This window comes from Pelodiscus sinensis, chromosome 14, assembly GCF_052426305.1.
Source record: "Pelodiscus sinensis isolate ZL-2025 chromosome 14, ASM5242630v1, whole genome shotgun sequence".
NCBI lineage: Eukaryota > Metazoa > Chordata > Testudines > Trionychidae > Pelodiscus > Pelodiscus sinensis.
In genome coordinates, this window is record NC_143065.1 from 32,855,736 (window position 1) to 32,874,409 (window position 18,674).

The 18,674-nt window shown below is 40.0% G+C and overlaps 1 protein-coding gene across 6 annotated transcripts in view; it reads right to left on the reverse strand.

Moving 5' to 3' along the window:
* AKAP13 (A-kinase anchoring protein 13) overlaps nucleotides 1-18,674 on the reverse strand; it is a 378,791-nt gene that overhangs the window by 243,587 nt on the left and 116,530 nt on the right. For all 6 annotated transcript variants that reach the window (XM_075897025.2, XM_075897027.2, XM_075897026.2 and 3 more), the window contains exon 6: nucleotides 1,790-1,934. In XM_075897025.2, coding sequence (XP_075753140.2) covers nucleotides 1,790-1,934 — 145 coding nt within the window. The remainder of the gene's footprint in view (nucleotides 1-1,789; nucleotides 1,935-18,674) is intronic.

An 18,674-nucleotide genomic window follows, 5' to 3' on the forward strand; every position in this document is an offset into this window, starting at 1 on the left:
CTTTGGGGCAAGCACAGTTGCATATATAAGCTCCTAATATTGAGAAGGTGCCAATAATATCAGGAGCTCTCACCCTACCTTTTATGCTTAGCAGATAATATACCCTCCTACTTCTGTCATGTGGGGATTAGGCAAAAGCCATTCAATTTTGTTCATAATTTTTGTAATAAAAAAGGACTTATTAATTACCTATTACCTCAGCTATGATGTTTCAACAAGGGCTGGTCTCCCACACTCTGAGTCTTCCTCATAATTAATCCTGCAGTGAAGTCAAATAATACTTGGCTACGAGTCATCATAATTATTTCCAACGTAACTGGCTGTATACACAAGGTAAGCACATGATTACAGATTCAGTGTAGAGTTCAGCTGGAGGAGAAGCTGAGTTAAGAGAGATCATTCTCTTAGAATCAGTATCTTCAAGCAGAGAGACTGAACCATGGAACAATACCGGCTAAATAGATTTCTTTCTAGATTCAAGTATGATAAAAAGACAGACTCTTCAACGCATCTCCTCTCCCGTCACACACACACTACTGCCCCTCACCAAAATCGTCCCTTCTGTGACAGAATCATTGAAAATGAAATGTACACATTAAAAACAAGTTTCCAGCAGCATTGCAAATACAATCATTAATGTCAAACAGAAGCCCAAATGGTGTCCTTTGTTGCAATACAGGGATGTTAGGATCATAAGAACAGAAATGGATTGCTTTTGTAATGAAATACTGTATTCTGGCTACTTTTCAGGCTGAAAATGAACATAGAATTGTTTCAGTTCCTTTCTGGGCAATTCAGCTATTTGGATCCCAAGGGAGATGAGATCATGGCACCCAAAGCTGTCTCAGAGATATTATATGACTTGTTACACACAACACAAAAACAGTCAAAGAGTTACCAGTTCTATATTACTTCAGTGAGAAAATTAAATCAGTCTCATTGATTGCACTGGGTGCTAGTAATCAATATTTGTACTAGATTGCGCTTATCAAAGTAACTTTAATTACCCTGACAGTGCAAGCAGTTACTGTAAGGAATGAATGATAGGCCAACTTTGCTTTAATCTTACAGTTACCTGGATGAAACAAATAACAGTAACCTTCAGAACCATGTTGTCATTAGGAAATTCCAGTAAAAAATGCATGTCTCCTATAACATTACTTACCAGACAGATAAAAAGCAGGAAATACACTAAATTATATAAAGCTATATTTTTTATGTAGTTCAAAATATTAGATTAATTTTTCCTCACACTAGTGTCAATATGCTGTACAGAAACAGCCAGAATAAAAGGTCAATAGTAAGGAATGCCATTTGGAAATTTTTCATTCCTATGGTATTGAAGCCACTGAAAGAAAGTGCGGAACTTCTTTACTTACTTGACGTCTGGATCAAAGAGGATCCAACAATGACTCTTCCTGGGCAGTACATACCACAGGAGTGGGAAAAAAATTAGTGGATGCTTAGTGCCCCCCAGCAGTCAACACCTTCCCCTCTTTTACCTAGTGGCTCCAACTCACCCGCAGCCCTGCCAATCAATTCCACTCCCTCCCTCCCACCCTGTGGCTCCCACACACTGCAACCATCTGTTCTGTGGTATCAAGTCAAGCCACGATTTAAAAAATGATTATTCCAAAATAACCTTTTTTTCCTTTTACACTAGAAGTTTGTGCAAGTAGGGGAAAATAATAAAGATTCTCAATATTATACAAGGTTTGAATAAAACATTGATGCATCAGTTTTCACAATGTTTTTAGGCTGCGTTTTGCCAAGAACATAGATCACATACCAGGAGCAATGGTTTCCAATGTCCCAGGATTAATTTTTCTAGTGCTTGTGCAGTGTTGGACAGTGGAGCCAGTAAACACCAAGTAAAAAGTTACATCATCTTCAAGTACATCTTCAGGCAGCTGTACTGTAATAATACTGTCACCCTACGTAAAAGACAAAAAAAAGCCAGAGGTCAATTTCTCATTCTCATTAATTTTACTATAAAAAGATCCACTCGGTCCTCCAAGTCTCCTGTTTTTTCTGTCTGTCCTTTTTAACATAACTGTTTTGGTTTCAACCATGCACTATTTCCTGATGAAAAATTGCTTATATTAAAAAATTCCCAATCAGCTCTAATGGTGATAGGAGGTGAAGACATTTGGAAATATCGGTGCAAGATCAAAATCCTGCCCCTCATAGCACCGTCATATCGTTATAGTAACATAACACGTCACTAGTGTTTGACACACACAAGGAAGCATGGAGAGCAACCAATGTAACAGCTCAAGTACCCTGAAACGCCTCTGTTCCTAGGTAATTACCTACCAGCAAGACAACTAACCCAGTGGTCCCCAATGCGGTGCCCACGGGCGCCATGGTGCCCACCGGGCCATTTCTGTGCGCCCGCCAAGTGATCGGGGCCGACCCCGCCCCCGGGCGCACAGCGTATGGGCGGCCCCCCCCCGGGTGCATGGCGCAAGGGCTATGCTGGCTCCGGGCGCGTGGCACAGGGGTGGCGCCGGCCCTGGACTTGTGGCTTATGGGCTGTGCCAGCTCCTGGGCACACGGCACAGGAGCGGCGCTAGCCCTAGGTGCGCGGCACATGGGTACTGCCAGCTCCTGGGCGTGCGGTGTATGGGCGTCCCCGCCCCGGGCTCGCAGCACAGGAGCAGCACCGGCCCCAGGCATGCAGCGCATGGGCTGTTCCGGCCCCAGGTGCGGAGCACAGAAGCAGCACAGAAGCACCACCAGCCCTGGCAGTATGGCGTGTGGGTGGTGCCAGCACCAGGCACACAGCATATGGGTGGCCCTGTCCCTGGGCACATGCGCGGCCCCGCCCCTGGGCGTGTGCACAGCCCCGCCCCTGGGTGTCCGGCGTATGAGTGGCCCCGCCTCCAGCAGCCCCAAAAGGTTGGGGACCACTGAACTAACCCAAGCACATACATAGAAACCTAAGGAAGCGTCAAATTCAATAGGGTTTTCTCCTGCTACAAAGAGAGGGGGACAGAAACAACCAATAAGGACAGTGAAACTGCAATATTATACTCATGAGACCAACCCTTCCTGGAACAGCAGCTAAAGACAAGAGAATAGGCTTTATATTATCAGGAATCAAATGTGAATCCCTTTGCAATCCAATAACTGTGTGCTGGTATATAGCAATATTGCCTAGAAGTAAGATTTACGGTCATACCTTCATTGTCATGTGCCATCACACTTTTACTGAACTGTAGCAATTTGAAAATATCCACTGCCTTGTTGCAAGATATGAATTATTACTTCCTCATTTGCCACATTTTCAAGCAGATTATGGTTTGATAAGACTGAAAAACCTTACTTATATCAAATACAGTAGTCCAAAAAACCAGGAGACAATCTGAATAAGTGACAGATTTCCTCCTCATCTCCTGTCACCTCAGGTCATACTCCTACACTCAGTCTACACAACCTAGATTTTTAGAACTAGTGCTTGCAAAAATGAATTCATAAATTAGATATGTATAGTGTAGTTATAGCTGTGTTGATCCCAAGATATTAGGGAGATGAGGTGGGGGATGTAATAAAAGATTTTATTGAACCAACTTCTTTTGGTAAAACAGGCTTTTAAGACCTTTCTATATCTGCATAAATGATAATGCAGTTATCACAAGTTCATATGTAACAAGTAAATATACATGCAAATTGTACACATTCTTTTGCACATACAACTCTAAAAATCTGGCTTTAAGGTATATAAATACCTGTGATACATTTAAAATCCAATCTCATGCAGCTTCTGACATACATTCATTGCAAGGATACATATATTCATTGAAAGCACATACAAAAATAACAAGGGTGAAGTTGTTTTGTATGACTTTGCTATCCTTCATAATTTGCCTACAATTAACTGCTTAAGATACAGATCATTGGGAACAATAGGCTAAAATATCTGGTCTGTTTCTTGACCACTAATCTACACAGACCAAAACCAGCTTTAAAACTAAAGCCTTATTAATTAGCTTGTGTCACTATTCCACTTAACATACATTCATGTTGCAAGTGTGGAGAAGGCTCCATGCAGATTAAGCAAAATCTAATTTGCATATTCAATTGATAAGCGTGTTCTCATTATATAACCATAACGGTAAAATCCTTCACTTCATTGCTCCTCCTCCCCCCTTTCAAGCCAATACTTCCTCCCAAACAAATCCATCAGTTTCCTGTTGATCCATTCTCTTTTGTACTCACCCACTCTGAGTTCTCTGCCCCCACTCCATCTTCTCTCTCTGGACCCCCCACAGCTCCTCCACCTACTGCTTCAGGTTCTGGCTCCCTCACTTGAATTTGTCTCATTCCTCCTGCCAAAACAGTACTCCTCCAACGTACCCTTCAACTCAGTACAACCCGCTACTTCACTCCACCCACTATTACTCTAGCTATCTCTGTCTCTTCAGCTGTGTGGATTTTCCATAGTTATAGACTCCCTATGGCCTCCTTGGAGGACTTTAACCACAGAGATGTTGCTGTAGAGGAGATTAACTGAACAGAGACTGGCCCGAATAACTCACTCTCCAGTCTTCCACTCCAACCCCTTTTACTTTTCATAAGCCTCCACAGTAATGCTACACCATTGAAAACCAGGCCTATGTTTCAGCCCAGCTTTGCTGCTGACCTCAGGCAAAATTTTGCTTTGATTTGTTTCTATATCCTTGCTCATATTGTTCCACCCACAACATTTATGAGCAAATACTTAAATGGACCTGTAGTCCAGCTGTAGTTTAAGATAACTTATTAACAGACCTGACTATTTAAACAAACATCTGCAGAGATGGATATTTTTAAATCCAGATCCTGAAATATGGCTGATCACTTTCCTTTGGAACAAAAGTGAGCAGCACAGACTATATGTGAGAAGTATTGATATGTTTACACACACATGAACAATATAAAGGCCTTCACTGTAATGCTTTATTTTAACAAGCTGAGGAGAGAGAATTTAACTCACAAATGCTAGAGCAAAAACTATATATGCACACACCTAATTGTTGTAAAAGAAAACTGGATAGGTGGCTAACATGGAACAGGTTGCAGATGTGGACAAATACTAGAATCCCTTAGGCCAGTGGTTTTCAAACTACAGCTCACAACCCAGTATTGGGTGATGGAACGTCAGGCACTGGGGCTCATTGCTGCAGGTGATCAGTGGGGGTGCGGGCAGACAGAGACTCACTGCTCTGTTCTCAGCAGGGATCCGCTGCTATCACTGAGGAAGTGCCCCTTCCCCAGCCAGGAAACTCCATGCAAAAGTCCTGAGCCCCTGGCTGGGCAGGGCTCATTAAGCAACTGTGGGGCTGTGCTGCCATGCAGCATAGAGGAAACACTGTCCTACAGCCCAAAGTTCTCATCCTCTGCCCTATCCAGCAACCCACACTCTAGTCAAAATATGTTGGGCCACAGGCATCAATTAATCTCTTCAAATGCATCATGAGAAAAAAAAAGTTTTAAAATAATTGCCTTAGCTCTTCTCTATGAACTTGTCTATATTAGGATTAAAGGTGTAACGAAAGATCAAGTTACTTAATTCTACTTTACATCTTCTAAAATTTTAGTTAACACAAAGCAACTCCACAGGGTACTTCAGAATGTGCTAAGCTGTTTGAGTTAATGTCTAGAAGGAAGTCCAGGTTATGACAAAATGAGTTACTAGCCTTGTATAGCCTAGAAAAAAGTGTTTTTAATCAAATTAGCTCAATCAAGTTTGGCTGAAACCCCCACTTAACTACAGGTCTACCCTGTAGACCTAACCAGACCTACCCTGTAGGTCTAACCACTCTATTTCAAATTAAGGGTGCTAAACCACGTCTACTCTGTTGTTTAGAAGGATTTGCAATTGAGTTAAGACCGCTTAACTGAGCTAATTCTGTTAAAAAAAAAAAGTACCTTTTTACCTAAACAAGGCCTAGGAATAAGCATCTCCTGCCACTTCAATTAGCAATCTAGAAGCTGCAGTTTAGGTGTCAACTTCATGTGACATTCCCATCCAGATCCCACCAAACCCTGCCAAAGTCTTTCAGTAAAGAATGGTATCCAATATTCTAAATGCAAAAAACAAGCATGGCTTTTTAAAAAAAATCTTAAATAAAAACACTGACATTCTCCTTGTGCATCATTAGCAAGATGGAATGGGTACCACTTGTTTATTTATGATGCATTGCAATTCACCTTTGTGCATGCCTTCTGAACTGCTCTCTGCTGTTGTATACAGCATAATCAGTGGTTTATCATCTACTTTGAGACCTCTAGATGAAAAAGATATACAAATTCTATTTATCATCATAAAGAAAGTGGATGAACTTTAATATCTCTCATTAAAATTGGTAACACCAAAACTCTGTCATAAAAAAAATCCATATCCAAAAGTGACTTTATTTTTTTTAAAACATGAATTAACAGCATACAGTACAAAGTTCTCTCTTCCCAACAACTTCATTGTTAATGTTAATAAGTTACAAATGTGGCCAAATTCCTCAAATCCTCATAGAAGAGTTTCCAAAAGCACTATTGCACTCAGCCTGCAAAAATATGTTATTGAAGCATGTTTAGTTTTATTCATTTGATATTACCTAAATAATATCATCTGTTCAATAGCACAGCCACACAAGGTGGCTGTTATAAACCCCTTTCATCCTGAATGTCTACAAATGGAAAGTCAGACTGCCCTTTGGTGAAAGTACAGATAGATCAAAGCAGTTCTCCAGCACATGCCAACAAATAAAAATAATTTATTTCAAACCTAGTTTGGATTGACTAATATTGACTTAGCTTAAAGCCCATTGGAAAGGAAAACATTCCATTTTATGTCCATTCACATAAAAGGTCACCATTTCTTTCAACTCCCAAATTTTGATCCAAGATGTATGAAATAAACATTTAAGAGATGTGATCTGTATGAATTAAGCCTATTATTGAAAAGTACATTCACTATCTCCAGCTGGGGAGGGAACTGGTCATACACAGGACTACAGATACAGACACAGATTCATTGAGGGCTGATTTATGCACATTTTTTGTACCACTCTAAAAGTTTAGAAAATAATTTTAACTGACACGCAGTACAATCTCTAATGTTGACACAGTTACATTAGTATAAAGGTGGCTATATCAATATAAGAACCATTACATCAATATAACTGTGTCAACACCAGGGCATGGTACCCCTTTGTATCAATTTACAAATCATTACTGTTCTAGGAGTACAAAAACTGCATGTAGATGAGACCTGAATGATCATGGCTAAATTACTTCCTCTGAGTGAAAGTTGCACTTTCGCCACCTGTAAACGGGGAATTACCTGCCTTGGAAGAGTTTGTAAATGTCTATGATGTCATTACACAAGTCACTTGTCATTACACAAGTCACTTGAATATTACTATTTCATGCTATTTATTACTAAACGTATCGGCATTCTAAGAGACTCCCTGGATCTCTTCAATGTTTGCACAATTTAATTGTATAGCAAAAACTTCAATTTCCAATTCAGTTATTGACAATCCTTGTCGCCTTCTGTAAGTGCTGGGGAACCATCAATCGTGTCTGACCTTATACTGCAAATCACACAGGATCATAAGGATTTTCCTGTAACATCCATCATTTGGTATCACATGAAGACTCAGTGAGAAATGGCAGAAGCAGGATGCACAATAATCTATCCATTTCCAAAGCAAAACTATATAATTTTATAAGATTCCTATACACTTGTAAGAGTATGTCCAGACTGGGGGAAGGGGAAAAGATGTATTTTTAAATATGCTAAATGATATATTTTAATACTTCTCCATAAACAGGGCAAATTGTATTTTAATGTGAACTGTATTCACCTCAACCAGTGAGTATATTTTAAAATACCACTTGTCCTGTTCACACTGTGTCACTTTAAAGTATGTTGGCTAATATATTAAAAGCCCATCTTTTTTCCCCAACCCAAACAAAGCCTAAGATTATTTAAATAAATGTAAACTCCAATAGGATGTGTTAAAAGATAAAAGTGAAGGACTCGTGAATTTTATTAAAAGCAGAATGGTAAATAGACATAAAATATCAGCATATGGCAATCCTGCATTTGTTTCTCATACAAGTATGAGATTGCTGATGTTAACCAGTACAATCTCTGGTTACATTTTTCATCAAGGTAGCACCTACTCCAGTACACGAGTGCTGCGCACAAAATTATGCATTAAATGACTAGGAAAAATTTACCAAGTGGGTGCAAAAAATAGATCTGACACCTTTCAGCACTTTTCTTTCCATACAGCTGATTGCCAAGAAGAGTTCTGCTGTTTTATTAGAGTCTGGCTTGGTGTGTTAGATTAGACAAGTGAGAATAATGTGCCCTTTTAACAGGTTTAATTCTGTTTCCACTCATAACAGAACTGACTTGTAGCTGGGTCAACTTCTTGTTGCATTATGCCTTTTGGTGTCCTAGAAATATATACTTTCAAAGTGATAAATCCTTTATTAATGGAAAGTTGTTCACATAGTTTCACTTTGGATCTACTTTTTATGGTAAAGAAGTCCTTTGATTGTTTTCCTCCTTGAACTGATTCAGGCTTAAATCCATTTTATTTTAATGCAATAGGCATGCTGTCGTTAACCTCCAAGACAGGAGTGTTACCTGGTGCTATGGAGGACACAAGCAGGAGACAGATTTCACTCCAGAGTCACTGTGGGTATGTCTACCCGGTGAGTCATTGTAGTGCAGCTTCAGTATAGACATATCCTATAAGACTGTGGCTAAGTCTAATGGGTTCATAAACTCCACATGAGCACAGGCAGAATGGAGAAGAGAATCTTTCTGGCTTACAGGCAACCAGGGCAATCATAACCCAGCACAGTTGCCAGAACTGCCAATCATGGAGGCATCCACCCATAGCTGGGACCAACAAGGAAAACAAGCCCAGCTATAAAGAAAGGAGAGCAATGAGGAGAGGGAAAGACCTAGGATAGCAAAGTACCAATAGCCCCATGTGACACGGCCTCTTGAAAACTAAAGGAGACAAAGGAAGACTGCAAATTCTGGAGTTTAAGGCTTGATTGACTTATGTTACATTAAGTTGATGGAGTGAGCTAATTCGAGATGAATACAGGGAAACCAGTTTGGAGCGAGCTGGAACTGCCCTCAGAACAGTTCTCAGCAAGTCACATCCCTTCTCTGTGCCTCAAGTTTTCTCATCTGTAATATGGAAATAGTATTTAGGAATGGATCAAAATTTTCTATCAAAACTATTTTGGGGGGGTTGCAATCAATGGAATTTTCCCAGAAAAGCATCTGACAGAGAGAACAAATGTTCAAAACCAGTACAAAACCCAACAATCCTATTCAAAATACCATGATGTTCATTAGTGACTCACCCTCTAATTCATCGTTTAGGGAATCTGTTTTAAAAGAATGAGGCTAGAAGGGGACAGGTCAGAGGACCATAGATACAACTCATAACTGAAGCAACCCCAGACTCTGCCATTTTATGATTAAGTACCACCCCAGGAACAAGATCATCTCAACTCATGTCACACTGCAGATAATCAGACCTGGAAGCATTGAGGTGGTGGTAATAAATATGAGGTTTTGACTTGAGTAGCACTAAAATCCCTGCTCATGTGGCGATACCCATGATAACAGTGTTGACCTAGGCCAGTCATGCAAAGAATGATGGATATCATACTGCTTCTGTGTTGAAGCTTGTTGTGGAGAAAGCCATCAAGAGTTGACTCCTCCAATGAGTGGAATGGAAATTTGTCAGAGCTGCAGTGAGGTTGGATCCAGTCTCATGGTGAATGACTACTCTTGATCTTTGAGGAATCTGAAGCTACTATATTTGTTTTTTAAATGACACACAGCAAGTCAACATAAGGATACCGCATCAGACTCTCTCAGAATCCCTGGATTGACTTACTTGTTTTGTCTCTTTCTTTTTATTATTTTAAATGTTAATTTAAGTGCCGATAAAGGATGTCAGATTAGACATCAGGGCTGAGCCCCAATCTCAGGCAAGCAAGAGTGTTAGGTAAAACAGAGCCTAATTTTGCAATACAAACTACTCACTAGAATAAAATTGGAGATCCCAACTCATTTCACAACAGGCCGAATAGATGATGGTATACGTTTTTTAATTCACTCTACAATCATGACTGAACCAGGCACCTAGAGAAGGCACACATCCCCATATCTCAGTGCACTGAGCCCGCCAGTCTACTGTTTCAGTGTTAGAAGAGGACTACAAAGCCAAAACTGAAACAGATGCATATAACTCCCATTGCCAAGTCTGTGAGGAAGTATTTGTTTTTATAAATATATGTTTTTAACTGACCGTTTTGAGGGAGGAAGGATAGCGGTGTGGTGAAAGCATGGGACACAGAGTCAGATGATCTTAGAGTCAAGAGTCCTATGGCAATAAAGACACGTGAGAAACTTAAGGGAACTATAGTAATTACAGTGAAGTTATATATATTCAAACTAGTGTGATCAATATTGAAACACCCATACCAATATTATCGATACGCTCAGGAAGATACTTGGTAATGGATTATGCATCTTGCAGGACTAGTGAAGCCTACACTGTTTAGAATGTACAAAATAGCTATGGTGTGAAATGCACTTCTCCGAGCTACTATAGACAATATGAATGGAAGATACTCACAGGGGAAATCAGCAAAAGTACCCGTGTCTCAGCAATGAGAAAAGAAAGACACAAATTATGACTTGATATGATAATGGCCAAGAGCTGTTCTATTTAACTCCCAATACCTAAGAGTACGTCAGAATTAACACTGAAATAGCAAATTTAAACCCAAGTAATAAAAATAAAAATAAAAAAGAAGAGACCTTCAAACGTAGATTTTATACACAATATCTATAGAGAACTGCTGAGATTATAATCAGAAAAGTAGCTCAGACTATTACCTAACAATATAATAGTCAATTTACTATTAGATTAGACTAGATTATTTAACTGTGTAATAATCTAATAGTCAAATAATCAAATAGTATATATTGTGTCTGCATGCTACTGTAGTTGTACGCAAGACACAATATAATAGCCCCAAGTAAGCAACTTCAGCCCCCCCGTTAGCGGGGATGTGTAGACATGTGGGTGGGGGGCAAATCTCTATACATGGCCTCAAATGTCAGACCCCAAAGCCTATATCTTTGCCACTTATGCTATCCAGTAGCTCATGGTAATTATACCATGCTGGGGACCACAGAACTCCTGAAAGCTATTGTGATGGAATTATCTTCCAAGCCAACTTTAACTTACCCAGGGTTCCTTGTCTCCACCCCTTTCGCCAAGGTTTTGGCCAAGATCCTCAAAGGTATTTAGGTTCTTAACTTCCACTGAGTTCAACGGAAGCTAGGAACCCAAATGCCTTTGAAGTTCTGAGCCTTTTTGGCTACACTGATAAAGTAGTCAACCATATAATTTTATTAGTAGCTGCCTGAGTGAGCAACATCACTTTCAACTGATTACAAGCAAAAAAAATGCACCCTTTTCTTAAAATACAGGAATGGGAAAATAGCCGACTGTGTTTCTGCATCTGTTGCCTGAGAAATGGAAAGCCAGCCCTAGCTCCATGGAGTTAAAGGAAGAGATTTAGAATTCCTGGCAACTAAGTATGCATGACCATACTTTTTATTAGACTGGTTTCTATCAATGGCATAATTTCTAAATTAGAGCAGCTGTATCTAAAATCATAAGTCTTAAGTCTTTCCCATTTAAAGGCACATGGCAGCAGAAGAGCCCTCTTCTTCTCTCCCCAGTAACACCCTCCAAAACATGCATCTCTGTACTTTGATGTGTCAATTTCCCTACCAGCTGCTAAACAGCCTCTCCCACTTACAAATATTTCACCACTACTGTACTTAAAGCCACAGTAATAATCATGCCAATTTTCAAAGTAACATTGTGCTTTTTTGCAAGTAGGAATACAATATATTCTATCTATATTTTACTAAGGCCATGTTTTTTTCCTCTAGCCCTACATAACTAGTTCTTTTGCTCCTTAAAAAACAATCATTTGAAACAAGTAACACTGACAGGGAAAGCAGAACCTCATTACTGAAGTCTTTGTTCTATAACACTGCTGCCACTTGGTGGCAGTGCACAGCGCTGATCTCAAAAAAGCCTAATTAATAATTGCTTCTCTATTTTCCTTTTATAAATAAAAACATATTAGTTGGTTTATTTAGACAGCTATATGTCACATAGCATCTTTCCTACAACCTATGTCCCAATACACTTTACAGAGCCAGTAAGATAACACAACAGAATGAGGGGCGAGCTAGAAAAAGATGACAAGCAAAAGAGAGAGCGAGTATGTTTTTCTGATGAGACCTAAAGGCTTACAGTGATTTGAGAATGTACACTGGCATGATTTCTCTCCCAGCTTCAGGCCTGTCAGCATCATCAAACTGCACCAAATAGCTCTGCTCTAGCCAAGTTCCAGCAAGGTTTTAACTAGGTTGTAAAAACCAGCTCCCAGCAAAGGAAGCCAAAGGGCTGAGGGATGGGGGGAGGGGAAAGGACTTAATCAGCTCATTTTTAAAGGTGAACTAAAAAAAAATTCCCAAGTTATTTAAGAGCCCCAAGGAGCTGCGGATTTAATTGTACATAAATAATAATGTCTCAATAAATAATAATATCTCAATCTTATATAGTGATTTTCATGATTACATCACAAAGCACTTCACAACCTTTTTAAAATACATTTATCCTCAACACTTCTGAGAGTTGGGGAAGTGATATATTATCCCCATTTACAGATGGGAAACTAAGGTGCAAAGAATTTGTGTCTTTGCCCAAGATCACACAAGAAGTCATGGATTCACTATCTTGGGTTGGTTTGTGTGCAAAGTAAGGGAGGAAGGCTGAGAAGTAAAATACCAACTGTAACTGACCAGTCTGGAAGGCGTATGGTCTTTAAGCAGGAAAGCTCTCCATTCACGGTCATTTTATTTCATGAGGCTGCTCTAGATAAGGCAGCTTTAAATACGCGAATAAACACTATATTGAATACATGATTGATGTGTGAAGGTGATTACACTGGACTTCAGCAGGGCTCATAGATTGAAGCAATTCTTAGTGGCTCTTAAGGTGACTTGTGAGATCTGACCTAAGAGGCAGTAATACATTACAAGCCCAGGATTCATCAGTACAGCTAAGCAGCAGCATATTGATTGATTTGCAGGAACTTCCTCAGGAGTGGTGGATTTTACAGTTGAGGAGAGGAGAGGAGAGGAGAGGAGAGGAGAGGAGAGGAGAGGAGAGGAGAGGAGAGGAGACTATCCTTGCATGACAAGGACAAGTATTTGTGGAGTTGGTGCATAGTTTACTAAAGAACAATGATGCAGGAAAGTCTATATAAGGATACCCTGCATTTCCATCTGTGAGGCAAAAAATAAAGATACAGAGGGAAAGCTGAACATTGTTCTTTAGAGCTGCCAAATGCAACATGTTACTCTGAAAGGTTGGAATGTACCCAAGTATGATGCTTTCTGTAAGACCTCCTAAAAGTCTCCTTAGATTGTCAGGTCCCCCTTTAAATAACTCTGACTAATATGTTCTTTGTTCCTCATATAAAAGACCTTCTTCTATTGTGGAATTCAAAGGCTTCAGGGGTGGAGAAACAGAAAATCACTTTGTCATTAAGGAAAAACTCAAGTGCCCAATACATGACAGGAAAGATTATCTGATTCTCCTGCCTTAACTACAAAATCAAGATCAAAGCTTCTTTTCTTCTTGCCTGAGGATCTCAAGAGAAAGTCACACAAAGCTACTATGTTGCTCACAATAATACCCATGGAATATTCCCATGTTACAGGCAGATCAAGATGCATTCTGCTTTCTGCCTGTCATTATCAGATACCCACAAATCTGCAGTAGCCTGTATCACCCAAGTTTAGTCCGAGGAAGCAGATCACTGCTTAGAGGTAAGTGATTAAAACTTAGCTGTCCATTGAATGGCTTCTGGGACAAACTTCACTCACAGGTAGCATCACACGCAGCAAAGGCATTTAACTTGGAGCTCATCCCTCTTGTATATATTTTAAAAGATAATTATAGTACACAATTCTGCACTAGTTGCACACTTTGAGACGCAGTTTCAAGCATGGTAATCATTATGCTGTCAAATACGGACCACTTTCGCTCCTCTGTGTTTTCTCTCATCACAAGATCTTTAAGTTTGGACTTTAAGCAACCATTGTTCACATCCCCAGCAGCAAGTAATTACTTTCTAAACTATTTCATCCACCCTGACAACTTTGGTACCTCACCAGCTCTCATAACTGCTGTTATTGTTTAAATGCAGACAATGTGCTCCAGACTGTACCAAACACCAAGAAGAAGACAGTTTCTGCTCTGAGCAGATTATAATTTAAACGGGAGACATGAAAAAGGCAGGACATTCTGAGCATCCTGAGAGAGTTTGCTTGGTTTTATTAATGCCTCTCTTTTCCCTTTATACACAATGTTGTGATGTTGAAGGCAGTAGGGGAGTTGTGAGCCTTATACACAGTCTCAGAATAAATAATTTTATAAATTCTATGGTGATATGTTTCCGAAGGGGTAGAGCATATAAACATGGGTCGAGCACCATAAATTAAGCTTAATCTGTCTGCTAGGAAATCAAATGTTGCTCTCAACATGCGAAGGAAAGATACGAAGAAGCAGATATGGTTCCACGATGAGCTCTTTAATGACATGAATAGCAAAAAGAAATCCTACAAAAAAAGGAAACAGGCAAATTGCTAAGGAGAAGTACAAAAGAATATCATAACCACACGGGGACAAAATCAGAAAAGCGAAGGCAGTAAATGAGTTATGCCTAGAAAGGGACATAAAAGACAGTAAGAGGTTCTTTAAACAGATTAGGAGCCAGGAGAATAAAGATACCCTACTTCATGGAAAAGGAAAACATACCTGACAACATCAAGAAGGATGAGGTGTTTAATGCCGATTTTGCTTCAGTCTTCATTTAAAAGGTGAATGGTAAGCAAACACTCAATACAATATTAGCAACAAAGGAGAAGGAACCCAAGCCAGAATAGGGAAAGACCAGGTTAAAGAACATACAGATAAATGGGATGCATTCAAGTTGGGAGAGCCTGGTCAAGGACTCTTAAGGCACTAGCTGAAACAATCTTGGAACATTAGCAAATGTTTTTGAGAGCTCACAGGGGATGAGTAAGGTACCAGAGAACTAGAAAAGGCCAAACATAGTACAGTAAAAGTTTTGTTAACCAGCACTCTGTTAACTGGCATTGTCCCCAGCCACTATACTAGTGGGTCTTTAGGCACGCACTCCTGATTCCTGCCTGTCCAGCTAGCCGTTGCAGGGCTTCTGGCAGCCGGCACTGCTGGTTGACATCATTGGCTGGCACCTCCTTCCCCCTCAGCCTTCTTCAAACTGCCAGGGGCCAGATCTGCCAGTAGGGGATGGGGGGCAAAGCAATAAGCTTTGTTATCCAGCCCATTCAATTGACTGGCAATCCCTATTCCCCATGAGTGCCGGATAACAAAGCTTCCACTGAACTGATCTTCAAAAAGTTTCTCCGATACTATAGACCAGGCAGCTTAAGTTTGACACCAGGAAAGACTCTGGAACAAAGCCAGCAAGGATTTGCCAAAAACAAATAATTCCTAAAAAATCTAATTCCTCCTTTGACAGTATCACTGGCCTGAGAATAAGGGGTGAGCGTAGCAACAAATAGAACATACCTTGTTTTTACTAATGCTCTGATATAGTCCCACATAACATTCTCATAAACAAACTAGGACAACGCAATATAAATGAAATTACTACAAAGTAGGTGTACGACTGGATGAAATACTGTACTCGCAGAGTAGTTATCAATGGTTCCCTATCAAACTGAGAGGTTGTCAGGCCCAGCCCTGGATCAAGGCAAGCAAGGCAGTTGCCTTAGGCCCTGTGCTGCCTGGCATCTCACTGCCCTGGACAAGACCGGCTGCTAGCATGCCACCCCATCTGCCTGCTTGCTGCCTGGCCAGGCCCCACACTCAGCATGCCACCTTGAGCCCTACAAGCTCTTTGGCCACATCTGGAGGGTGTATCAAGTGGGATCCCACAGGAGTAAGTTCTGACTCCTGTACTGTACAATATTTTCATTAGTAACTTGGATAATGGAGTGGAGATATGCTTATAAAATATGCAGAAGATATCAATCTGGCAGGAGTTACAAGCTCTTTAGAGGACAGGATCAGAATTCAACATGACCCTGACAAACTGAATAACTGTTCTGAATTCATCAAGAATAATTTCAATTAAGATAAGTTCAAAGTACTTCACTTAGGAAGGAAAAATGAAATGCACAATTGGAAAACTTAAAGTAATAAGTTTTATTACTGTAGAAAAGGATGGGGGGGTTAATAGATCACAAATAGATAGCACTGCCTGATGGTTTAACCAAAAATACTGAACCCCCCCCCCCAAAAACACACACTGTTGAGAAAAAAAAAAGAAAAAGAAAAAGGGGAGACCAAAATTGCTGAGAAAAAAAAAAAAAAAAGGACCCTGACAACTAAGCAAAAAAAAAAAAAAAAAACATACAAAAAAACCAGCATAGCCCCTTTAAGACCTTTAGGGCTTTTTTTTGCTGTTGGCCATCTTGTTTTCTTCCTTAATGCCAGAAGATAGCTTCCCTGCAAAACCAGGTAAGCAGAAGGGAGGAGGGAACCTGGGGAGGTCTGGGAGGAGTCCTGGGGGGCGGAGGGTGCCAGGGGCTGGGCCCAGTTGCTGAGTGTCGTAGGGTTGATAAGTGTCTGGTATTTTCGCCTCCTGAAGGGAAAAATAATCTGAACATACAGGACATTTTAGATGTCGGATATTTTCTGATTTTTTTATGGGACAGGAGGTGAAAATACCGGACTGCCCGGGTCAATACCAGACACCTGGCAACCCTACAAATAGAATAGGAGTCGACAATATGAAGCAGATGCAGAAAAGGTTGATATTCTGGGATATATTAACAGGAGTGTCATATGCAAAGCATGAGAGTTAATTATCCTGCTATACTCAGTACTGGTAAGGCCTCAGCTGGAGTATTGCGTATAGCTGGAGTATTGTGTATAGTGTCTCTCTTTAGGAAAGATGTGGACGAAGTCCTGGAGAGAGCAACAAAATTAGAGAAGGTTTAGAAAACCTGATATCTAAGAAAAGATTACAGAAATGGGCCTTTTTTAGTATTGAAAAGACGACTGAAGGGGGACCTGAAAACAGTCTTCAAAGATATTGAGAGGTTTTATAAAGAAAATGGTGAACAATTATGTTCCCTATCCACTGAAGGTAGATATGAACTTAATAGTCAGCAAGGGAAAATTTGGTTAAATATTAAGAGAAACTTCCTAATTATAAGAGTAGTTAAGCACTGGAATGGACTTGGTAGGAAGAAGGTAAAATATCCATCACTGGATGTTTTTAAGAACAGGTTGGACAAAGACCTGTCCAGGAATAGCTCTAGGGTTACTTGGTCCTGGGCAGCACAGGGAGCTAGACATTATGAATTCTTGAGGTTCCTAAATTTTTATGAGTCTAAGAAACAGCCCAACCCTCTCCCCATTCAATTAACTTTGACCCCAATGGACATGATTATTCATTGGAAAACTTCCCTTTTTCATCTATGCAATATGCATATGTTCAATTATACAAATAAAGACTTTCACCTACTTTCTATTAGCTAGCATGATCTAAGACCAAACTTAGAACTGGAATATTCCACAATCAAAGTCCTCAAATGCAATGCTGGCAATAAGTACAGCACCTCCTGATAGTCAAGGTCTATTTGCAAATTTTGTGAGTGAAAAAATGTCTGAAGTAGTTCAGATGAGAGATTTCTTTGTAAGATTTCAAAAACCTAAGTCTGATGTTGCTCATATCTCTTCCTTCATTTTTTTCATTAATAAAATGTGTTTGTCACCTCCCAACTCCACTCCCATCTTTGCACACATCAATGGAAGGGACAAAATCACTTGTAAAGTTTGATTCGAACATACAAAATCAAACACAGTCAGAGCTGAGACTGAAATTCCATTCTCAATCAACTTCACTGTGCTTGGAAGGTCCCTGAAATAAGAGAAATGGTGATGCATATTAAACAACAATGGAAGGGAGTTAAAGGTCATTTCCAGGTTTATTTTTGTGACTTTGCTTTAGCACTGGGCTTGTCTTCATTACCAGTTGGACTGAAACTGATGATCAATCCACTTGGCATCAATTTAGCAGCTCTGGTGAAGACCGACAAAATCAACTGCCGAGCACTCTCCTTTCAACTATGGTACTCCATCAGAAAAAGAAGAGTAAGGAGAGGAATCAAAGAAACTCTCCTAATGCAATGTGGACCCTACTATAAGTAGAGCTGAGCTACATCAACCTGAGTTACACTACTACATAACTCACATTTCCCCACAGAGTGACAGAAGTTTCCATATGGCGAGGTGTGGTAGATAACTAGATAACGATGGTGATCTACTGAGAATTGTTTGGTCACACTGTACTGGTTCCTCTTTCATATATTCAGCTTCTAAAATCCACTTGAAGGCCAATAGATCACATGGAATATTTTCCTAATGCCATTTTCCATGTAAGTAATTGCTGTAGAGGTTTCAGACAGATTATGCAATTGTGAACGAGAG